At 35.7% G+C, this 26,460-nt stretch overlaps 1 protein-coding gene across 5 annotated transcripts in view; it reads right to left on the bottom strand.

The window, feature by feature from the left end:
* LOC136411715 (longitudinals lacking protein, isoforms J/P/Q/S/Z-like) overlaps positions 1-26,460 on the bottom strand; it is a 112,822-nt gene that overhangs the window by 60,504 nt on the left and 25,858 nt on the right. For 2 of the 5 annotated variants that reach the window (XM_066394381.1, XM_066394382.1), the window contains exon 5: positions 23,893-25,301. The exons of 2 other annotated variants lie outside the window; for them this stretch is intronic. In XM_066394381.1, coding sequence (XP_066250478.1) covers positions 24,022-25,301 — 1,280 coding nt within the window. In that variant the 3' untranslated portion in view covers positions 23,893-24,021. Of the gene's footprint in view, positions 1-8,994; positions 9,614-9,831; positions 9,955-10,329; positions 10,432-10,588; positions 10,700-10,759; positions 10,874-10,927; positions 11,261-23,892; positions 25,302-26,460 lie in introns of those variants that run through there. One more of the 5 variants, XM_066394383.1, reaches the window with a different exon arrangement.

Below are 26,460 nucleotides of genomic sequence, written 5' to 3'. Positions count from 1 at the left end.
ACACTTTTTGTTTACTTTTTTATGTTTTGATAGGACTTTATATTGAATTTGATACTATTATCACCACTAGCAATATCCGCAGCTGATGATGTGATCATACAAAAATAAATATAGTAAACATTTTTCTTTCAAATTAACTTTTTATGGATGGCCATCAAATGATACTGCATACTCTTCTTCTGAGTAAAGCGCCTGAAACAAATGTTGCACTTGAACTGGCCTTTCTGATTGCACTCGTACCTCATGTGCTTTTTCAACGAAGTCTGATGTTTATATACCTTATTGCAGGAGATGCAGCTGAACCTTTCTATTGCAGGTTTTAAGTACCCTAAAATATGTTTTATTATCAACGTATATTTTCATTAAAATTATTACGATTATGTACAGACATGTCCACAAACACCGCATGAAAAGAAGAGAAAATAATCATGAAAATTACCCACCAACAAAGATAAATTATAATTCAACAAATAAATATTTGATTATAAGCTAAACAAAATAAAATAAACATTTAAGTACTTAACGATAATTAACAATCGACAGCTGTTAAGTTGGCATACTTCCAATGCTTGGCCAGGTGGGCCTTCAAAGTGCCTCTTTGGGTGAAAAACTTGTGACAGACCTCGCACTTGAACTGCGGAGGCTTCTGACATTCGTACTTTCGATGTCTGAGCAAATTCCTTCTGTGCTTGTACTTCTTAGAACACGCGACGCACCAAAACATATTCTCATGGAACAAGAAGCCTGGAATATCGGTTAAAAACAGATATATCGATAATTTTTGTCTGTTTAGATCCCGAAAGTCCGAAACCAAAGCACCACCTCACTGATTTATTTACAAAACATTTAGTGTTAGAAACTCAAAACAACGACCTGTGGGGGAAAAAACTTGAATATGTATTTTTTATTTCAATGTAAAGTTCAAAGATGTCATTTGACTGGTGAAAATTGGTCGAAAGCCACCTTGAGATTGCTCTTCTGAGTGAAGATGTTCACGTGGATTCCTCATGTATTGTAAATGGTCCTGATTTATTGGACCTTAAACTTGTCTTTATAGCCCTTCGGGCAAGTTCCGAAGGGAAGAAATAAAAATCTACAAAAAGAGCTGATTAGAGGGAAGTTTACATAAATGACATGCCATGATAATGACATAATTCTTAACAACATCATTCATGCATTTGGCCATGAAGATTTTAGTGTGTTTAAATAGTTTGTCACAATAATTATTCATTTATTTAAACGTTACATAGGATTATTAAGTATAAGAATATCACTATACGCAACCACATGCATTCATATCGTGATGATGGTAATAGCATAAAGAATATCAAACCTACTTTATACGTGACGTGATGATCAAGATGAGAATGCATTTTTTTCTTTTCTTCCAGCGAAGGAAAACGATAACGCTTTTTTAAATAAACATGCTTTCAAACATCACAAAATAGTATCCTTTAATTTCATTTTCTTTGATGCCCCTTTGATTTTCACCAGAATGAAGCCAATAATACTGAAATGGCATACAGATACTTAATATCCATAACAGACAGTAAAACGGCACTTTTACTACCTAGCTTATAAAAAAAAATTTTACTATAACTGCTTACATTACTCCCAGAAATATTAAGACAAAAGTTCATATTTATTAAGGGAAAATTCGGTGAATTGTAAACGCCCTGGTTCTATCAAATTTAGAGAAAATTCTGATATTTCCTTAAGAAAAAGAGATGGTGTTCACATTCTTAATGGACGTAGAAGAAGCATTCGATAATGCGGGGAAACTAGTAACGAATTCTACCTCTTCCGTGAATCTTAAAAAATATCATGTAATTTCTGAAATTGTGGGATATACTCAGAAAATTAAAATCATCGTAATTAATAGCGGATTGGTTGAAAAATCTCCATTCTTGGAATTTCTGGGTAATCTGGAAAATTCTTAAATTTGGAGAAATTCACAAGAATTTGGAAACTGCAGAATTCTTCAGAATCTCCTATACACATTTGGACATATTTCCATTTCCGGTTATCCCAACGAAAATCAAAGAAAATTCTTCCTTCTGTTAGAATCAAAGATTTTAATATTTGAAAAACTATTCTATACAAATTGTAGCGATGATTAGTGTCTATATCTATATACATATATTGTGACGTTTAATGTCTATGAACGCGTATCCATGTCGCGCATCCGGTACGATCGCTTTGAAGAAACTCCAGTACCTCTCGATTATTGTGGGAGGGACAATCGTTCCGTTGGAACCAGGCGTTTTCTAATCAAATCTCTGGGGTATTAGTAATTTTAGTGGGGAAATTAGTATTTTTGTTTATTTTCGATATAAAAATAAACGATGTTGTCTACACGCAAATTTTTAATAAAGCAACTCAAAATTTATTGCATTATTTGGCGAGCCATAACCCACCTCCTTCAAAAATTTTAAGTTTATTAAATTCAGTTCCCGTCGCCGCAGCTCCACAGATCTTACCAGATGCGCGACGTGGATGCGCGTTCATAGACATTAAACGTCACAATATATGTATATAGATATAGACACTAATCGTCGCCGCAATCTGTATATGTATATAACATACGAAAGTTTGGTTTACATTTTCTTAGAAATCTGTTTATTGCACATATAGCACTATAATTCTGATATGACGAAATGTCAATAGTTTCCAAATTTCAGACTTTAGAAATTTAAATCAAATCCTTATGTCTCAAATTACTTACGTACAGTTACTCAAAGCATCAAGACGTATAGTTTTCCAAAAACAATCGACTAAAAAGATCGATTAAACGAAAGATAAAATATTGATGATGGATTTTTCGGTAAGAAAACGTCCCAAACGTAGACTTACAACACATAGGTAAAATGAATCAAATATGAATGTCTGAATAAAAGAATATGAACATAATCCTTACTCTTTTGTATGTAGTAATAGATCAACCCAAACTAACGTACACAAACAGAATGACAATTAAAATATAATAATAAGTTTTTAATGCTGGTTCTGAAAATCATAGTCATGATGATAATGACGATGTATGTGTGATGTGGGAAACAAATGTACAGTGTGTTTCAAATTCCTCGTATAATTTCACGAATTTGAATAGTGTGATTTAAAAACTATACTTAAAAATTGATTTTAAAATTTTAATTTTGCCATTTTTTACCACTAAGTTATTAACTTTTGGATTAAGGCAAATTTATAGGTAAACTATTTTATTTTGATCCCAGCAAACTGTAGTAGAGCGTTGTAAACATCTTTTAGAAGCACCCCGTATATTAAAATACCATTAAAACCAATGACAGATGGTGTTAAATTAAAAAAAGGAAAAATGAGGAAATCGGTTAACAGAGAAAATTCTTGAAGAACCGGAACTTGAAAATAACGAATCCTATACATTTTAATAAGTACAATAGGAATAATTGGAAAGAACAATGATAAATTACGTAACTAAATTGGAAGTATTGATCAAACTTCACAGTAACCAACCACGCACATCACTCAAAGAAATGCAATTTCATGTCCACTTCTGAGCACTTCAGTTTGGCTTTCCGATGCTGCTCCAAATGGTGCTCATGCTTGAACCTCTTGAAGCAGAAGGGGCAGTGGTACTTGGGTTCGACCCCGCATTCCAGACGCTTATGACGCCTCAGAGAAGACCTGTTTCTGTAGAACCTACCGCAGAGGTCGCAGGTATATGCTAAAAGGTTTTGAAGCCCATTAACCTCGTTGTGAATGTGATTACGTGGTGATGGGGTTAGTACCTTCACCACTTGACGTGAGAGAAAGCAGGGATGAAAATGTTGCTAGAATTTTATTAATGTTACATAAAAAGTTAAAAAGTATAAAATTACTTAATAATCTATATAAAAAAATATAAATTGTTCTCGATAATATGTTGTCATTAAAATCGTGTAAATATATTTACAAATTAATTAAAATAAAGGCCCATCTCCCAAACAACCTTAACATAGGGCAGTGAAAAGCGAAAAGATCACTTCGTCATCTTCATTCGTCAATACTCAGGAAATGCTTGAATTCCGGAACATTCTTGAACTCGGGAACATGTTTGGTCTTAATATGGAGGGCCAGCACGTATTTGTGCTTCGAGGCGTAAGCGCAGTAGCTGCATTTGAACTGCGGCTTCATTCCGCAAATGTAATTCACATGTCTTCTGAGATTGTCGATCCTAGTGAAAGTGTTGCCACATTTCGGACAAGCCAGCCCCCCCACATTGAAGGGGTTTCTGCCGAGCAGGACCCCTAAAATTGTTCTACTTAAGACTTTCAGGTTTTCTCTCAAGTCGATGAAACCCATCACCAAACCTACTAAGAGCGGTATTTACATATAGAATAAATAAAAATCTCTTGGATTTAAATAACATTTATTTCCTTATTTTACCTTTCTTGGGAATACACACACACTGGTGCGTTGGAAGGAGTAAATTTGCATTCTATTCTGAGCTAAAACTGGGAAAAAAAAGTTAAGAGCTAGGACAATCACCCTGTAAAACATTCCAGTGTCACCGTCTTTATAGTCTAAGAAAAATACATTCTCTCTCATTTAAAACCGAAATTTGCATTAAAATTTTCAATCTGAGGAAGGAATTATCATGACTTAAAATTCGGCCTAGCGTGTGCATTTCCCGCCAACCAGATTACCACAGTTTACACTGATTCAGATAACTCTATAGAAGATTTCTTTGGATGTTCATTTCTATAACATGTAGAATTGGGAAGAATAAAGCAAGAGGGAGAGAGAAAGGGAGAGAGGGGGATAAAAAGAACATTCATCTCCGATACGAAGAATTCGCACTTTCACCAGAAATTGAAAATTATAATATTTGGTTTTGGTTTTCCATATGGTCATACCTACCTGATTTCTTTCCCCAGGATTGAAAGCTGCTAAGGGATATTTGACTTGTCTTTAAGTTCACTAAAAACTGGATTTAAAGAAATATTGGACATCGGAAGCACAGGAAAAGGAAGAGTCTGAAAATTACGATCTGAAAAATGAAATTTCGTTCCTCAAATGTGTAATTATTGAGTTTTTGGGAATTTTTTAGATCAATTTGGAAAGAGAGAGATTGTATTTTTGGCCAGTCTGTCAAGTCCGGAATATAAGGAAATCTCGGAATACAATTTTAACTTCGAATTTGGATAAAAGTAATTATGCAATTATCTCGTGCCGTTTCCTTCTTGCGACCAAAAATTTCGGAATGTAATTTTTAAAAATATCGAGGAATGGGATATCATAGAAATAGCAATAATTTGAAAAAAAGTGATTAGAAATTTTTCCTTTTTTCCTCATCAAATCTATTTACCTACTTCAACAACTCAAACTTATTTTTTTATTATTTTCCAGTGCTAATTACTCAGTGGCTAAGCTGACTACTCAGCTCGTAGCTGAGGCTCTCACGACCGTGTCTCATCATAACATGCATCCTCAAGTTCTCTCTTCTGTGGGTCTTATGAGGACAAAATTGACAGCTCATTTTCTTCTCGCGCCCACATTCTTTCATATGTCGGCTCAACCCTTTGGCGTATTTGTAATTCCTGCGACAATTACGACATTGGTATTGTGTTGGGGCTAAAACCAAAGAGATTGAAAATTCAGGCATGCACCTTCATGCTATCTCAAACTCAACAACAAAACCACGCATTGCGTCACACTTTCTAGCAACTACTTTATATGGATGTAGCAAATAAATAAAACGTTTATTTCAACTAAATTAAGAATCATTGATTGGGGTGTTTGGTGACGTAATGCAATTTAAGAACATTCTTCCTAAAGCTGGCGTAACCGCAGATATGGCAGATGAATCCAGGCTTCTGACCACATTCGTAGGTTTGGTGACGTTTAAGGTTGTACTGTTGTCTGTAGGTTTTTCCGCAATGGCATCTGTGGGTTGCTGAAATATCAGGAATTACTCTATGGTTTAGAGTAGAAATGATTTTGAGTTAACTCAGAGTTATTTGCATGCGCTGTCAACTCTGATAAACTGACTGAAGACCCACCTATTAAAGACTTCAGTCCAAAAAAGTAGTAGACCAATCCAAAACAGTCAGAAATAACTTGTAACGATTCAAGAAGCGAAGGCAACGTATAACGTATTTTTTCCAAATTACACGAGAAATGTAAATTTCAAGAATAATTGATAAGGTGGTAAAAGGGGGTATGACCCCAGGGAAAAAATTACCATATAGGTTATCGTAATTGTTCGATAAATGTGTATAGGTCGAGCATACGTTCCACAAACACTCCAAATTTAAACAAAATATCTCAAGATTTGTAGGCACTATTAAGAATAAAATAAAATTTTAAATTAACGCCCTAAATGTTGGTAACAAAGCTTGTTCAGACCTCAAATACACTCTTAAATTATTATTCAATAATTTTAAAACACCTTGTATGATGACGTATGATGTTGACATCACATGAAATCCGCAAATCTTTCATTTTTTTCTTGGTTTAAACATAATTTCAGAATTGTGAAAATTTAGTATACAGGGTGCACGGTATGAAAGAATTTGTAATTTAAACCTTCTTTTCGATGTTATGTAGGTTTTTCAAGTGCGTCTCTATAATTGGAACTCTCGGTTAATACATTTCTTTAAATCTCAAGAAACAATCCCATTAAAATGAGTTCTATACTTACCTACTTACATGGCGTCCCATATTTTTTTTCAAAGCAATAAAAATAATAGTTAGCAAAACAAGAAATTCCACCTTAAAGCATGTAATACAATTTCATCATTTTGGGCTTCGTAAAAACTTGTATTTGGACTTTTTAAGATGTATACTGTTGGTGCTCTGTTAAATCTTTGGTAGATAATGCAGTGCAGATTTTGGAACAGACAAGGTCTCTACGGAACTAACATCGAAGAACCACCAAGCCCTGGACTATTTGTCCTGGCAAAATTGTCTAGCGAAGTCAGCAAGAGCAACTTGAATTTCAAATTGCGGCTCCACTATGCATCCATATTTCATATGATGACGAATTACTCCTGCCTTGAATCCTGGAGATTAGTGAAATGCATGTGCCTAAAAGCTGTATCTGTCTTTTATTTAATACATAATTTCTTAGTTCGAATTTCAATAATCAAACTCCCACTATTGGTAGAAAACTGCCTTTACTATACTGGGTGTATAAATTATCATATCACAAGATCAGTTCGGTTTCTCCATTGAGGAAACAATATGAAACATAAATAAGGTAAATAATACTAGAAAGCTATGAACCGAACATTTCAACGTCCATGTTACACTGATGAACTGTTCTGAAGTGCGTGTTATAGTTACTTTTCTGCTTGAACTTCTTGCCGCAGATGCAGGTGAATTTGGGATCTATTCCACATTCAAAGTTCAAGTGCCTGATCAGATGAGTCTTTTGCTTATAGGAATTGCCGCACTTTTTACATGGATATCGTCCACGGTCATCCATTTTGTATTTACTAGCACGAATCTTCGACATGTTCAAGTATCTGTAATAATCTGAAAATTGTTTGTGTTATTTTATTGAGTAAATCAGAAAAATATGTACATATGGAAAAAGCAAACTCATAACACTATACGCAAATATCTAAGATTATTATTTACATTATTTTAACTGTTTCAATGAAGATTATGTAGTATTTAATAAATGTTTCAAATATTAAATTAAATACCTTTAAAGGGAATTAAAAACCTTTTCAACTTTCTTTAGACACTGTTCTACTGATACATACCATATACAATGCAAAACTATCATATTTTGAGTGTTATTACCTGGAAAGCATATTTATGAGACGATTGGGAGAATGGATGGAATGATGCCATTTTTCTGAAAAGAAGCAAAGGAATTTTCTCTCCTTTTCAGGTATCTACCTGAAAAAGCGTGCTAAAATCAGAAAGAAATAAAGCTCTAAATTCATAGTTGTAGACACTTTTATTATACCTTTATACCTCCTCTTATCTAACAATAATAGTAAACAATATAATAATAATAATAATTAAGGTTATATGCACCAATGTCACACATATTACTCATCTATATGTGTGAGCCCTGACAACTAAATGTCCGGACATTCTATAATAAAAAAATCTCAAAGCCTCTTCCAGATTTTTGACCACATGCAGTTTTCAAATGTTATGTGATAAAAATGTTGATGTTTAAATTGTTGCACGTATAATATTATTATATTCAGTATATTTTGTTGATGACTTAAGAAGAAATCCTCAAACCAAAAATGTTAATTGTCCCCATGCATCGTCAATTGAAATTGCATGACATTAGAAACAACATATTCATTAAGGTACGGTTCCTAATGTTGTAAAAAAATCGGTTCTTAGTGCGACAAAAATCAAAGAAATGTTTAATAATTAGGCAACCCATCTAATGCCTCTTCATTCCAATGCCTCGTCAAGTCCTTAAGAATAATATACATCAAATCAAGAATCAAGCACAAATTCGTCTGTCGAATGTTACTAGTAGTGGATACATAGTTCTGGATATGAATTTTGTAAAGTAAAAAAAGATCCAACAAGCTCCTAAACAAACTCACGCAACCGGCAGATGCATGTTTTTGTTTAACAAACATATCTGCAAGCCTCGTAAATTTATTTTGAGGTCTCTGATCCCTTTTCTTTTGCAAATCCTCATCATATCCGGACAAATTCATATCCGCTATCAGTAACAATCAACGAACATATTTAAACCGGATTCGTGATTCCACATGACTCAAATGTCTCGTAAAGTGTAAAGTACTCATTCTTTTAGAGGAGTAAGGACAATTTATATTTCTTAGTTTAAGAATAGCATGTGCCAATATTTGCCCACACAATGTGTAAAATAAATCCAATAATGTTTTTGTAAGTGGAACAGTTTAAACTTTATCAACAATCAAATAACCATCCAAACATGTAAAACAACAATAATATTTAACTAAATTTCCAAAAGTCTACGAGAAACATTAAGAATTTTTTTAAAATAAAAATTGTGGATTGTGCAAACATTTAGTTGTTAGACCTCGAATAACGCATTAAAAAATTTAATTCTATAATGCAGAATAACGCCTTTTATAGCACGCTATGGCAAAAAGTATTACATCGACTCTAATCTAGAGCCCAGCATGGGTTGAAAATTGAAGGCCCGACCCGATCAGTCGAGGCGGGGGCCCATGCAGTTCCCTCCTCTAATCTCTAAACTTTAATAATACATTTCTAACCAATAAAGTAATTCCCAATAATTATTCGGTTTCGATTTTCACACTGACTTCCAAATTAGTATTATCATGTGTCATGTACCTTTCCGGATACTTCTTACAGGCCTGTCGTTGCACATGAGCATACCAGGTCTGTCGGAGCTCAAATGAAGTGTCGCAGATATCGCAAATGTATGGTGGACCAGGTACCACCTGCTTAACCTGCTCACACACCTTCCGTTTCACATGATATTCGAGCGAGGAGTTGCTGGTAAACACTTTTTCACACTTCTCGCACTGTAGCACCTTCGGCTCTGGTTTCTCCATCTGCGCAGCGCGAACACAAACTTGATGTGTCAGATGGTAGCGCAGAGAGTTGTAGTGCTTGAAGGTGGCATTGCACAGGTGACATTCACGCTGCTCCTCAGCTGCGCATTCGCAAAATTAATCGGGTAGTGCGCAAGGGACCCTTATTCCCTAGGCGCTGGTGAGAAGTTCACGCATACTTCGTCAAATTTTGCTATTTTCGAGGAGATTATCATCAGGTTTGATTGAGGAGAAAATTATTTTTCCCACCCGGAATTAGTAGTTTCTATGAGATTCTCGCCAGGCGCTGTAGAATAAAAGCCCTGGTGGGAGCACTCACCTTTGGGTTCCTTAGGTTCTTTAGGTGCACAAACATTATGCTTCACATGGTACCCCAAAGCGGTTGTTGTGGAGAAAATTTTTTCGCATTGCTCGCATTTCAAAGGTTTTGGTTCGGCTTCCTCTGCAATTTTCACATGGCAGAGGGTGTTTTGGGATAAAGATGCTTGAGGGTTGGATGGGCGATTCAAATTGTTATTGCAGTAATAGCATGGAGACGATGAAGAAAAAACCTCAAATTATATAATATTCAAGCTATAGGGAAAATTGCCCCAATGGCAATTTTCATCAGGAGGTTACCCCCATTTTCGTTTACAGATAATATCTTAGAACCTATTAAAAATTCATGGAAAGCTTAAATAGAACAATTGTAACAATGTGTCAGTTGGGACACCTTGTATAATTGGGAAATTGTCGCCTAAAATTAGAATGTTGTGGACACCGCTCTAAGGGTTATATTCAGCATTACAGCCCATTCAACCCTTTTCAAGCAGAGTACCTTTTTTGGGTTTAGTGCACACGTTATGGCTGAGATGGTACTGCAAAGAAGTTCTGTGGCGAAACGAAGTTTCGCATTTATCGCACTGAATGACTTCCTCTTCTGGAACGTTGTAATAATGAAACATCAATTCATCTCTCTTCATCAGGGCTATGATCAAAGCCCTGAAGAAGAGGGAAATGGATCCACAAGGTATCTACTGGAAAGCTTACTAAGTAAACTTTCAGACACATGTGTGGATTGTAGATGAATCAATTACCTTTTTCTTCCTGTACTTGTTCGCACACTTTCCTCTTAGTATGATAAGTTAGCCCCGTATTTGTGGCGAACACTTTAAGGCAAAGTGGGCATTGAAATATTCTAGGTCCGTCTATAATACAAACTTTCGTATACAACTGCAAAAAAAATAAAAATCGAGCAATCTAATGACCTCTTTCTTCCTCCTGCTCGCAAACACTTCTCCTCACATGATACTTATATCCAGATCCAGTTGCAAAAACCTTTTCACATTTTTCGCACTGATGCACCTTAGGCTCCATTTCCTCTGGAAAAACTGTCTGGATAAATCCAAACTCCTACAAGCTACTCACCAAAGTACCTCTCTTGGGCTTCAAGCACACTCTATGCTTTCTATGATATCTCAAAGAGGACATATGCCTGAATCCTGTATTACAAATCTCACACACAATATCTGATTCCAGTAACTCCTGATTTTGGCCTTCCTGAGCCATTATGCTCTCCAACTCGCTCATATCCATCATTTCTTCACTATCCAGTTCCTCCACGTGAGATACTGCGGTTAAATCCAGAGCTTGGTTGAAATATGATATTTTATTAGGGTCAATATGGTCCGAGGCGCATGTATTGTCACTTTCCACGACCTCAGAGGCATCTTTATTTTGAGTTGTTGATTCTTGAGGTTCATTAGATCCTGAAAATATTTTATAATCAGATTTCGACTTAGGGATCATTATCGTAAAATTTAATCTATAAGGAATAGAGAAGAATCAAAATTTACTATTATCCAGTAATATGTAAAAATATATTTAAAAACTACATGATCTTAGAATATTTGTATTTTCTGCGTCCTCCAGCTATATGGATATGGTGAACCGTCATCATATGGTGTTTCAAGCTGCCTTTTCTCTTCGTCTTGTAATTGCAAAACGGAACGTCGCACTCTAGGTTTTTGGCCTTGCCGCACTCGTAAGTTAAATGGTTATATAACGAAGAGCGATGCTTATAGAAACGATCGCAATTCGAACAAGGATAACCAGGATAACCGTCTGAAAGAAGAAACGAGTTAGATTGTTGAAACAGTTCTATGGCTGGTTAGAGAGCTAGCAATAGTAATTAAGAATTCCAATAAGAGCGCGATAAAATCAGCGGGTCCATGTATCAGACTATAACAAAATTGCCAAATCGTTAGTAACTCATATCTCAACATAAGACAAATAAATAGATAAAAGATAAGAGAATGAGAATAATTTAGAATTTTAACATACTAATTCGAAATTTTGCGGTTTTCCCTATCAATTGACTCATTTTCATTATGATCTAAGAAACAGTCTGAAGCTAGGAAGCACCAAACTACACTAAGGCAGTCCACAAATGGGCAAATTTTATCAAAAGCGAAGAGCTATACAACAGAACAGGAATCCTTCCGCTGGAAAAACGTGAACTGAAAAAAAAATTGCTTCGGCAAGAAAACAAGAATCTGTTTGCACATTTCTATGCTGCCCGAAAATAATTCCAGTGTTTTAGTGTTTTAAAATGGATGTTGACATTCGCAGAAAAGTCGTTTCCATCTTGGATAAGTAAATAGATACAGAATAATTTTAAAAATTTCAAATTATTATCGCGCATCTACTACACAGGATGTCCAAAGAGCGATTTTGTTTTTTGGAAAAAAAATGAAAATCGGTGAATACATTGATTTACATAATTACATTTTCTGTAAAATAGGAAATATTTATGTAAATCCTACGCATTTTCAGTAGGAGAGACTTTTTTACGTATAAATGCCCAGAGAGTCAATTTTCATTCTTGAAATTGCGCTTTTTTCGAAAATAAAAATATATTGCACATTTTTAGTTCGGCTTTCTCTCCTCTTTCATTTCGTCCTACTGATAGCAATACAGATTTTTTATCTAGTAATAATATCGTCCAGAAAAACTATTGATGGTCTATAACAATTTTTCTATATCCATATTGGACTAATGGTTTTTATTACCCAGTTTCAACTCAATATTAACATGTTATACAAGGTAGGACTTTTAATGCTTTGGTAGAACTAGGAGGTCAGTTGTTATGGCTTCTTATATAAAATATAAAACTATAAAATATCATTTATTAGCCCCCAATGGGACAGAACTTTCCTATAGCGAACATGTGATTATTGGAACATAAATATTAAATTCACATAAATTAATCATAAAATTAATACTAACATCCAACACTGTGTCACATATCACAGAACTGCTTGAAAGTGAAGCACTACCTGTTCACGTGCAGTGACATTTCTCAAGATCACATTTTTGAAGTCGCAGGCTTCTTAATTTTTATGCATTTGTGAGCCTGCATGTAATCTTTGCGCTTGAACCTGCGCGCGCATAAGTCACACTGAAATGATCCCACTTGAATGCCGCACTGGTACTTCCGGTGGCGTAGCAGATGATTCTTGTTTTTATACACTTTGTCGCATTTGTCGCACGAGAAACCTGAAGTTGGTAGACGCAGCGAACTAGGCTCAACTAAAAGGGCAATAAACATATTATATTAGATTTTTTTTTTTATTTCTTGGAAATTTAAGGAGTGTTCTATAAATAACGGTCTTTTGAACTATTTTATTGCATTAATAAGAACGTTAACAATAAGTGATATAAAAAATAACGTTACTCTTCCTAAAATAATGCCTATAACAATACTAGGATATAATGACCTACGCTAGCCCTAAACTTTACCACACCTAAGCCTATAATACCCTTTCACCAAAAACCTAATTTAATAATTGGACGGACTATATATATAGTTTTCTTAACCAAAAATTCAACCTAATAATATGTTATTGGAACGAGATGCACATCACTTGAGATTTCATCCCTCCTAAGAACGTAAAGGGCACCGCACCCTGTAAAATCTTATTAAAAAAAACGATGACAATAATAAAAATGTCATGTGTCAACTTAGTGAAAAGTTGCATCCAAGCATTTGAGGTGTCAAAAAATACTAAATATATTATATAGAATAAAATACTCGATATGGAATGCATAGAATTACATTTGATCGGAATGCAGGCTTATTATAGCAGTACCGGCTGCAACTTGGCATCAGCATGCTTCTTGGAATTCAGGTGAAATTTGAGGTAGTCAAAACGTTTGCATTTGAAGTCGCACAGAGGACAGCAGAAGTTCGCCGCTTTGCCGCACTCGTATTTCAGATGACGTCGGATGTTTCCTTTGAACTTGTACTGTTTGGAGCATCTGACGCAGCTGTATACACCATCCTGGCACACGTACTCGCCCATCAACTCTAGTTCTAGAACATCTCCTATATTTCAACTCATTCATCTTCTATACCTCATATATCCCATCACCACGTACCTTGTTCATTAGTAGTACTATCTAGCAGGATGAAAGTTAACTAGGCAGGAAGGACTAAATAAGCATTACAGTCTAACTAAGCAATGATGGGAAAAGTACACTAGAAAGACATTTAAAGGCATAACAATTTATTTAATTCTAGGGCAGGCTATTCTAGTTATGAATTCCAGTGAAGGAAGGTTATAATTGCACTATTTACAATCGACAAAATTAATTTTCTCGACATGTTGGGTCCTTTCATGTTTCAATAAACAATGTTTGTGATGAAATTTCCGAAGACAGAATGAACATGCGAATGTCTGAGCTTTGCCACATTCATATTTTCTGTGTTTGTACAATGATTGGATGTGTTTGTAGCTCTTGCCACAGTTGCATCTGAACAATTCATGGGAACCTAAAATGTGAAAAAATATGTGTCAATATGTGTTCGATTTATACCTAAGGTATAAACTCAAAATCCCTAGGACCAAAACGTTCTTCGGACTATTAAATATCGTCTCTCATCTGTTGAAACCTTCATATTCATTCGAGAAGCTTTAGATCATCTCAGCTCAATGATGTCCAAAATTCAAGATGACTTGGCACGCAGAAAGGTTAACTTCTTCAAACACCATTTATTGAATCGAGAAATTTCTTCTTTTCTAATTTCTGATTGAGAAAGAGATACAATTTGATCTTCCATGATTTGTGATATTTCTGTCGCCTTCAGACTCGGACACATTGAACAAAACCTTTACAACATAAATTGGAATACTTATATCTACTAACATGTGGTACAACGGGGAAAGCAACACATGGCATAAAACTTAGGATTATACCTAGAACACTTTCTGGTATTTATATTAACTTCAAACTGGGATTAGATGACTAGTAATACATACATGGTACACAAAATATTTGGCATAATTTTCAGTGCTTCTATCGATGTCGGACCAATTTCAGAGCAATGATTCGTACCAAAACTACCAAATAAAAAAAACTGATAACTTCAATAGACTATATAATGTGACATTCAGTTCAGCCCCATTCACTTCTCTTGCAAATATTCTGACACCCATGAAAAAGTTCATTACTGCCAGAATACTGCGAAAAACAGCACACTACACGCTGGTTGAAGAGAACAAAACATCAGATAAACATTTACATAAACATTGCAAAATTAATATACAGTAAAAGATTTAAGAGGTGGAGGTGGTACCGCCCACTTTCTTCAGCTTGGAATAGATCCGGATGAAAATGTGGTACTCCATGTGTTTAATGAAGGTGGGCCTCGAATAGAACTTCGTGTCGCATATGTCGCATACATAGGGCAATTTGTTACCTATGACGAGAGGAAGATATAAGAATAAATAGAGAGGATAAATTATTATTCACAAATGAAGAATTTGTACATAATATACAATAATTGAGCCAAGTGAGCGAGAGCAAACGCAAAAAGCGACACTTATGACACCAAAAACCTTCACCATCCGTTTTCCATAACATTTTTCATACCAAATTATACAGAATGATACGCAACACACAATGGATACAGAACAGATGCCTGCAGATGACTCCGAAACAAGTTGATTTTTCATACGTAATAACGCATGAGTTATAGATAAATCCAATATGTCAATTAGTAGGTGTGAAATTACTTACTGGAGGACCAGATCCTGCAACAGCTGATGAATCCAAAAGAACTTTTACCCTTCTGCACACGAAGTTCCTGTAATTATTCATTTATTGGTTTCTCTTGCACTCTATCACACCCAGGGAAGTGTACTGAGAAATCTAATTAAAGTTTAACGCGAATACTAGCGGTTTTCTTGGAATTTTTCAAACTATTAAGCCTTTGAGTACTATAGACCCATGAGAGGGGGAGGTTACAGGCTGGAAGAGATTTGTCGTGGAAGAATGTAAAGATAATAATGACGATGGAGAGGAAAGAAGTGAAGAGGTAAGTGAATAGACTGTTGGGGTATTGAAAACTATCTTTTATTTTTTTGAGTTTGGATGCACTAACAGCATGAAGACTTGCAGATGTGTCTTTTCAAGCTATGCTTGCGGCTGTAGGCTTGGTCACAAATGGAGCAGTGGTAAAATTTTCGGGAACAGTCCAAGATCCGGTGCACTCTCAAAGATTCCTTGTTCTTGTAGGTTTTTTGGCAGGCTGGGCAGGTCACGCGATTGGTGTGCCCTAAAAGTTGAATAAAGAAATACAGGAAACAACTGAAAAATCGACAGGACATGACTGAAATTGGTGAAACTGGTAGGTAACAAGACGAAGCAACACGTAAGATGAAAAGGACATATCCAGAGTATTTTAAAAAAAGGACAGAAATCTGGTGAAGAGAAAGGAGCTTTGACCCCCTACTTTCCTATTCTCCATATATCTTCACTTAACAAAACCAAAACTAAGATTAATATGGCTTTGGTACTGCTCCCGCAAATAACAGTTTGTCTAAGACCCAAAATTGCTGAAAACCTGTGTGAGTCAATTACGAAGGAAATGAACGCATACTTTAAATGTTAGTAATAGTATACCAACCTAGTTTAAAAATAGGACATGAATCATTTTAAAAAAATTGCTGAAAATTTTGAGAGAGGGAGAGAGGATGAATCCTCTTACTTCCATTTTAATCATTTTTCATACTTTGATCGAGAACAACTAGGGAATTCCATTTAAATGTAGTTGAAACATTTCGTTAAAAACTGGAGGCCAAGAAAGCCAATTCATCATAAATCCCAAAAGTCTTCAGAAACTTCAAAAAGCGTATTTTTGAAAGTCAATATCAAAACTCAAAGTCAATATTCGTTCATTCGAAACGATCATCATTGAACGTTCTCGAAAATTCTCAAACATTACAAATCTGTAGAGACATTGATCTACTAGAAGAAGTTGAAAATAGATCCAGAAATATAATGAGGAATTCTAAGCGTACGCGTTTCTCCTTTTTTTTGAAAATTGAAAACGAAGAAGTTTAGCCTCGAGGAATCACTGAAAATTTAATAAAAAACACGTTCATTCATCAATGATGAGAACTAATTCAAAATTAATTTTTCAAATTCGAAACTGTACTGCTAGCAATTTGATAACAGTTTCAGGATGATACTAATTCAGCTACCTACTACTTACTTATAAAGAGATGTGGTTCCCAGTGTTACTATATTGGACCAATAAACTCAAATTTTCAGATTAAGTATCAATACTTTGATATAAAATCTGTAGATACAACACCCGAGATGAAAGTACATATCGAAGAAGAAAGACATTATGACAATCTTGCAACAAGTTAAGCACACAGTAAAGAGAACTTTACAGTAGAATAAAGCTCACTCCAATCTCATTGCAATCAAGGACTGGAGACTAATTTTTAAAATGTACTCACTCGAGACTGTTCTATCATTCAGTTTCATGAATTATTAGCGAAACAAATTGGCAATCATTGTACCACAGGGTGTCTGATTGTTGTGAATTTTGATATGTGCTCCTCTCTGATAATAGTTATACTAAATTTCTAAACTAAAAGCTAGTCTATTTTGAAAAAAAAACTAGTGAGAGGGAGAATAAAAAATTATGGACTTTACCTGCTGCTTATGTTTTTAGATTATTGTCGAATCCTTACTAGGATCGCCAATGTACATATTAACATAAACCACACATAGATGTTTAAAATTAAAAAACAGGCTGAAAACAATGGACATTACAGATTGAGTCTTAAAATAGCCATTAAAAACGTCAATATAATTAAACTGGCATACCCTTAGCGACCGCTTGTATAGAAGTCAAATCTGGTACTACCGCACAAAAAATGCAAAAAATGCTACATATGTGGGGCAATGTTTGTTTAGTATCTTCAATAGAAGGAATTTTTGACTACAGCGAAGAGATATTACCCCCACTTAAACTTAAAGTCCTCATGATTTAACACTATTGTTAGATTCTAAAAAACTTTTACTATTCTAGACTTACTTTAAGTTAGGTAGAATATTCTGTTTTCGGACAGTCATTAGGTGATTCTGTAGTACCTTCCCCGAAACCAACAAAAAGATCAGAAAATTAATTTACAAAAGTCGGTTTCTTTTCTGAATTAATCGAATATTTGAATTCTGACGATCTTTTGTTATTAAATGTTTTGTTAATATTAATTAAATTTCTTATAAACATTTTTACAAAATTAATATTTTAAAAAAAAACGAAATACACTATCAAATTTTTTTTAATATTACACCTAAATTTCAAATTTTTGATCGACATCCAAAACCAAACACACGTGTGACATGTCTTGGATAAATTTATTTACTCACTATTGGCGATCAGATGTTGATAGTTAATAGCAAATAGCTTGATCAAAGCCCTACGTTTACGGTTCATCACAAGTACGCGTTTTATTATAAACACCCGTTAATCTTTAACAGTGCAAACGAGCACTAAATGGTAATTGGGTATAATGATTTGCGACTCCAATTTCTCCTTCTAGAAGCGAAGGTAATAGGTTAGAATCCCATTATTTAATCTCAACTTTTCTTCTTCAAATAAAAAAATAAGGTCCATAAACCAAATACAACAATTATCATATCAAAATAGTTTAATCAAAAAGGCTACAATATAAGTGATGTTCCTAATGGTACTGCGCTGTGGTAACTCAGTCTCTAGTTGTACAAGAATATTTGGCATAAGTTTACATAGAGCAGTCTTATGAAACTATGACTAATATTAGTAAATACGATAATAAACAAAGCTTAAACTTAACCTAAGTTATAACTAAGGTGTCAATTAATAATATGACCAACCATTGATGCATCAATATTTCCACCACTCTTTCTACTAGAAGATGGCTGCGACACGTTGTCTTTGGTGCTTTCCTTCAATAAATAGTTGCTTTCCTTCAAAGTATTGTGCCGTCCTTTCATGTGCACATTGAGATCGTACTTGTGCTTAAATTTCCTAGTGCAAAGTTCGCAGGAGTAGCGTGGTTCTTGACCACACTCAAACTTCATGTGTCTAGTAAGAGAGTGACGCAACTGGTAGCATTTGTGGCACCTAAAGATTATCTTTAGAAGTGTGGAACTAGATAAATGAATAGAGAACAAACCTGGGACACATAAACATAGGTGAGTTTTCATTGTTCTCTGTCTTGAGGCTTTTGGTCTTGCGCTTTTTTTGCTTTAAGGCATCTGCTGCTCGGTTTTCCTTGCCTGACTGATACAGGTATAAGTAACGGAAAATGTCTGGAACGTCAGTCGAAAGATGGTGAGCACCATAAGTATATGGCTATCTACGGTGACAAATCTACTGATACTTAGCTACCATGACACTCCTACAGTCGCATGTTGGATTTAACCAACTTCCCGGAACCTCAACTAATCCACTATTTATAACTACCAAGAACACATAATACGAGATTTCTTTCAATAAATTCAAGTCCTCCATTTGAACTGGCAGTTACATATAAACTCATAGACTAGATGCACATCTATATGTTTCAATGTCTTAATCCTGTTAACTACTTGCTTATAGGAAATGGGTTGAGACAATGAGAAATGCAAATAAGAAATCAAAGTATTTTAATATCACCGCGTAAAATCTTTGGTACCAAACATGGCCTCAAAGGTGTAATAAAACTCCTGATGGCGCCTATTAACATGAGTCTTTAAATGGCTCTTTTGGAAAGCTGCATAGTCACAATAAGGACAAATGAACGAGCGTTCCTTGTTGCACTCAAACCTCTGATGCCTGTAAAGGTTGGGACTGTATTTGAACACTTTACCACACGTATCGCACTCAAATCCGTCTCTATTTCGTCGGGCTAAAACCAAGGAATTTATTAGAAGTTGTGTAACAGACTTTAAGGAATAAAACAAGTTGCTTCAAGTAAAAAAAATGTATTGCTTGATCACAGCTACTGGCTCAGAATGGCGCTATGTTTGTTAAACATGTGTCTCTTTAACGTGCACTTCTGGAAGGAACTATAAGGACAAAAGTCGCAAAAGAAGCTTCGCTCTTTACCACACTCGAAGTTCAAATGTCTCCTCAAGTTAGCTCTGTTGCTGTATAGCCTTGGACACTGCATACAACGATAGAAACGTCGCTCTAAAAGCAACCCCTCACAATTAGCCCATAATCATTTGTTTCAATGGAACATTAACTACAACTACAACTATTTACAATACAAGTCACTGAACTCGTGGTACAAGTCCTTGTGCTGGCACCAAACATGACTTTTTAGTTGAAACTTGTGGTAGCTGGCATAAGAGCAATACCGACAAGCGAAGGACTTCACTTTCTGACACTCAAAATTCTTATGCCTGTTGAGGTTGCGACGGTGCTGGTATGCTTTGCCACAGTGGTTGCAAACGTTAACTGTGGCAGATAATCCTAAAAATTAAAGGGTTACATTCAGATATAAAATATGAGGAGTTTCGGACCACAAAATTAATGACGCAGGTAACAAAAATCTTGATACTTATAGGTCCAAAACTGCCTACAAGGCTTCCCTATAGTGGTGAAGAACGAATATTCTTTTTTGTATTGGCTCTGCACACCTCAACAAAATTACTGTCCGACTGCAATAATATGCAAAACCAGAAAAGTTCCCGGACCATAAAACCAATGTCGCTATAACTTTGGTTGATAAATAGACTTCATAAATATACCCTTCTTTTGGGGAAATTGAAGAAATGTACTAGGTGGTGAACATAAGGTAAAATTTAAGCAAAATTAGAATTTATTATAACCCTAATAACATAAAAGGGCTAGTCAAATGGTATCTGGATATGGATCCATAGTTAAGAAAGGGCGAGACATAGTTTTAATCAAACAGCCAATAATTGTTGATAAGCATATATTTGGGCATATTATGACCCTGACACTTGACTTGCAATTATACTTATACATCCCTTCTGAGCAGTTAACAGTAATACGATTTCTTAGCACTAGAATGGTGCCAAGGGGTCTCTATCTATTCTTCTACAGTAGTACTTTTTGTGCCTATCCAGGTTCTGCCTGTAGTAGTAGCTCTTATCACAAAAGGCGCATTTATAATTGCGGATTCTGGCTTCTTGACAAGTGACACAAGCGCGACCTAAAATTGCAAAGGGCTGATTATTTAGTTTTCTTAGGGAGGAGATGTGAAGTGGTTGAAAAATGTGCAGTTAGACGATGTAATAATTGAGAATAAGTATATTATAAAGTAAGTACCCTCTCCAAGAATGGAATATTTCAGTTTTTTTTAAAATGAAAATTCAACAATTATTGGACTTAAAGTATAATTATCAGTAGGGTGGAGGCATCTAAATTTGAAAAGATTGATTTGTGTATCAAAACAAAACCGAGGGTAACTGTCCCTCTTATACGCTACTTCCACCCACTCTCACTACAATATTGTCTATTGAGAACTGGTTGAAGAGTACAACAACGTACAGGAACTATGTTTTAACGTATTTACTAATTTTTAACAATGTACATTATGGTATAAAAAGAATCACAAAACTGGAGTATTGTAGTTGGATTTGTAGCTGTAAAGTCCCCACACCTCAAGTTACGAATCTACCTAAAACCCTGAATAGAAGGCTCTTTGAGCTAAAACTAACCGAATGTAAATTTCTGGTACGACTTTTAACACAATATGACACTTCCCTAACTATCTAATGAATAAGCCGTTGAGCATCGCCACTTAAATAAGCATTGGATTGAGCATGAAGCATAATTCAAATATTTAGGCAAAAGTAATATATCGCAAAAAGCATTTTGTCAACTTAACTCTAATTCAGGAAGTAATGTCTTTCTTATAACTGGTAGCCATATATAAAAAAAAAGGTAACTACCAAGCTTGTGCAGCTGTGGTTGGTCCCATTGGAATTGGTCATTAAGGAAACCTACCGACTTAAGTATACACTAAACGTATCAATCACATTCGCAATGTAAACTTGTAATAATTCTAGCACCAGTAGATCTAGCGATGATGTAAAGAATTGGCTTTATCACATACAATTTTGACAACACGGTGATGAAATATAAAAGTATCACGATGTGGCTAAAACGTAGATATAAAAAAGAGTAAAGGCACTTAAAGGTACAGAGATAAGGCAGTTTCAAGAGGTTTCCGGTTTCACATCCTCAACTTTCTTATCCAAGAGCATCATTCCAGAATAATCTACATCACGGTGCATTCTCTCCATGTGCCTGGCCATGTGCATCTTTTGCTTGGCCTTATAAATGCAATAAGGGCATTGGAATTGCGGTTCCTTACCGCATTCCCACTTTTGGTGATTGCGCAATGAGCTTTTTAGCTTATAAGTGCGCCCGCAATCTCCGCAAACAAATCCGCCTCCACATTCCGCCTGTGGTATAATTGGTCTACAATAAATAGTATTTCTAATTACGTCTTAGTTACATAGTTTCTGTCCAATGCATCCGTCATCTATCATTCGACGAAGAAAGCGATTAGAAGACAGGTCACAAAGCTGCCAAAATGTTGAAATAATTTTATCAAGGAACAGCACATTTAAGTTTTATTCATCCGACATCGTATGATTTGTGATCCATCAGAGTGTTTGCCGTATCATCCAATAATGGACACACAGAACACATGCTTCCCACGCATCTGTCATCCGTCTTTATATGTAACGAGCTCATATAATATGATTATTACAATATGAATAATGTTCATTACATTACCGAATCATCGGATGTCGGACAAATGGGACAGAAATTAAGGCACTGTCCCATGACTCCACACCAGAAATCTTATCATATCGTCGGATGAGGGATGCACGATACAATAACAATAGGTTTGTTGAGTTACCTCTCTGTTTTGACCTTGCTAGAGTCCACCGAGCCCATATTCTGAAATATGCTCTTCTTGAAGTTCTCTCGCATCAACATCATGGGCAGCATAAGGTTTGAGGGCCAAGACTCCCAGGGTCGAGACACGCTCAAGTCTTGTGCTAAAACAAGTTTTTATTTTGAGGTCAACAATTGGGACTTGGAATTAATGATTTTAAGACTGTACACTCTCTACCAAGGTAAACTAAAGACTAACAAACACAATTGTTAACAGCATTCTTAATAACACAGATCAATATAATCTAATGCCTTTTGAGGCCAAGCACCTTGAAGAATTCTTCAGCCAGATCTGAATGGCTATTTCGAATATGGCCGTACAAGTGGCATCTGCGCTTGCTCACCCAAGGACAGAAAGTGCAAGGAAACTGTCTGAGTACTCCGCATTCGTACTTTTGATGCCTTTGAAGAGAATCGTTTCTGTTATAAAGGCGTCCGCACTTGTGACAAGTGAAAACGCCTGTTCTTTTCCTCGCTGATTTGTGAACACCTAGAAATTGAATTTGATAAGGGGATTGAAAACTAAAAAAAAAAACACCCCTTTTAATTCCCACTCAGAACGATTCTGGTTCATTCCTGCAGATTCACGAAATTTTCCAACTTATAAAGAACATTTGGAACTTTGTGAAAAATTAAGCAAACAAAAAATACATAAAAAGTGGCGCAACTCGTCTGCAATAATAACAAATTTGAAATGACATAAAAGCGTTGAAAAGCAGAATTTTAGTCTTTTTTATCCTCATATGGTACGATTCTGGATTATTAAATCTAGAATCTAGATCTACAAGATAAGTCTTGAAAATCACCTTCAAACACCTTACACGTCTGTCTAATTCTACTTGTGTCACCAAGTATACAGGGTATCTTATTTAGGAATGCCCATTACAACCATCTCCGAAACTGGGATTAGATTTTTTTTTAATGGGAAAAAAGTTGTCGTTATTTGAGATTGCCGTAAACGACGTTGCCAATTTTTTGTTTTGAATTTATGATTAACAAAGTTAACCCTCAAGAATTCTTCTCTCTAAGAATAAATATCTTTGTAATTCTCAAAGGGACAGACATTTCTTATCTGCATAGTAATCATACCTCTCTTATGTATCCACCACATTACCCAACAAATGAACACCCTACTTTGACTATTAAGAACATCTTTTAATAATCCGTAGTATAATGTTTTTACCAAAAAAAGTACTAGAAGCTAACACTAAGCTTATAAGTACAACCAAATTAGGTATTCCTAACATCAACAAAAAAACTAACTTAAATCCACTCCTTATCTAGCTGATCAGTACTCCTCCTATAAGGATTAACCTTTCTGGGCTGATTCTTGGTACTCTCAAAATACTCCATGGCAGCCATCACCCCACTCTCGCGGACCTCGTCTCCTTCCACCAGACTTTCCGACTCATCCCTACTTGGAGGAGTTACCACGTCATTGGAGACCACATTGACCAATACTGAAGTGTTCCTGCGTTTAAATTTGCCCCCCCTTGGCTGCTCCCCTCTACGAGTGAACAAATCTTCCTGACCCTCTCTTCGAGAATAAAGTTCATTAGTGGTGGAGCTTCCCCCCACAACAGCATCCTCGCCGTGAACAAATTTCAAATGATCGCGCAACTTCTTTAAATTGGTGGTCTGGAAGGAGCACTTGTGACACATATTCTGAGTGCTTCCACCACTCACTGGCAAAGGCTCTTTGAAATTGTCGCTTGGGTATGAATAATATTCCTGAGGTGCATCCTCTTGATAGTAATACTCAGCTTGTGTTTCTACAGAAGCATAGCTTTCTCTTTCTATGTGGTACTTTTCCATGTCCTCGTCTTCGGCCTCATACTCCTCATTGCCCTCATAGGCAATTTCATGGCTTGTCTCTTCAGACTGAGAGTGGCGCTTTTGCAACATTGCCAGATTAATCTTCTCAGATTTGTACTTTTCGTACTCATCCCTTTCGAGGCTGTGCGAGGGCACATAGGGGGAGACATTTTTGTTTATATTTGTGGGGGGTTCAATGTCAAACCCATGAGGATCTACAAGAGCTGGTTTTGAGGTTTTGACCTCTTGGTGGGTTTTCACAGGTTCCACAGGAGTCTGCGGTTTAACATTGCCCAGAATTCTCTGTTTCGCAGCAAACCAATCTTCCATACTTATATCTGGGGTGGGTTGAGAAATTCTCGGAGGTTCTGGAGCTGTCATTGGGACTTCAAATGTCTTCCTCTCCGCTGTAGATTCAGTATCTGATATCTCCTTAGAGGGTTGTTCATAAAAAGCTCCTTGTTGAGGTACCTTGCGCTGCTCATTAGCTCTTCGAGTAAAAATGCATGAAAGGCTGTCAGTTAACAGCCCTGAAGCCCTCCTAGAAGGAGGGCGATCAATCTTCTCAACCTGTTGTGGAGGTTCCTTCTTCATGGCTGATTTCAAGGGTTTAAGAAAAGCCTTCATTGGAGGCTGCGTAGCTGGTAAGGGAGCTTGGAATTTAGCCCTTCTTGGATAATCGACTTGACTGTAAGTGTATCGGACCTTTTGGACTCCATCTGTATAACCTAAAACAAAAATTTCTCGTTGAAGATTAAAAGACAACATTGAGGCAGTACAAATAATATTATTCTTTATCATTATTTGACGATTATTCTTCATCTCTCAGTTCTCCCAGGGATCATATTAGGACAAAAAATTGGGAAGTTTTTAATAAACATTTAATATGGGCTTTGCTTTCATATAATTCGATATAATACAAACTTTGCTAGCAACATTAGAAATAGTAGGATACTACGATTTCTGACTCTCCAAGAACACCTGAAAGCCATGCTTATTTCTAACATGCTTTAAAAGCTCGTTTCTCCTATAATTCCGATACCCACAATAATTACAGCCATACTGCGGTTCCTTGCCGCATTCAGTGCTAACGTGTCTTTGCAGGTTTCTCTTTGCATTGTAGGTTTTCAGACATTTGGTACACCTAAATAATTGCGTCTGCACAATTTCAAATTTCTCAGCAGCATCTGTTTCCATAGAGACTATCTGAAACCAAAATTTCCTACATGACGACTAGACTGTAGCTAAGAACTACTTACCTGCTCAGACTCTACTCCAGCGTCTTCAATTAGTGGGTCATCTTCCTGAGTTAAATAATTACTACTGTCCTTTTCAAACGATCGCTCAGTGTCCTGTTGAGACTCCAGTAACGTGCTTTCATCAGGATAGATCACTTGGATGGTCCATCCATTGCCAGAGCCACTCTCTAAGTCTGTGAAGAGTACGTCTATGAGTTCTACAAGTTATTGCTCTGTTATCGACTGTTTAAAAGTATAAATTTACTCGAATAGAGGTGAATTAAACTAAGTTTTCAAATATGGTGTTTGTATTAGAAGCACACGTATTTACATGTTCATAAAGGTTATACAATAGGTACGGCAAATCATAAGAACCTAAACTTAGCTTACAGTACAGTTGTATGGAATTTGACTGAACTAGAAGCATGATTTTTTATCGATGTTCTATACCAGCAACTCCCATCTCAATTAGCAAAATAATTTTATAATTTTGGTATTTGATCGTGAATAGCATGAAATTGCTAGTTGAAATACAAATATGTATACACGGTGAATTCATGGAAATGTATGAGGACCTTTCAAATCTTAACAGATACAATAACCTGTATCTTTTATGGTTTAGAAGATCCCCGTACTTTCTCGCAAATTT

The sequence above is a fragment of the Euwallacea similis genome, chromosome 10, assembly GCF_039881205.1.
Source record: "Euwallacea similis isolate ESF13 chromosome 10, ESF131.1, whole genome shotgun sequence".
NCBI lineage: Eukaryota > Metazoa > Arthropoda > Insecta > Coleoptera > Curculionidae > Euwallacea > Euwallacea similis.
Note: the sequence above shows the minus strand (reverse complement) of the source record. Positions and strands in the feature narration are given on the sequence as shown.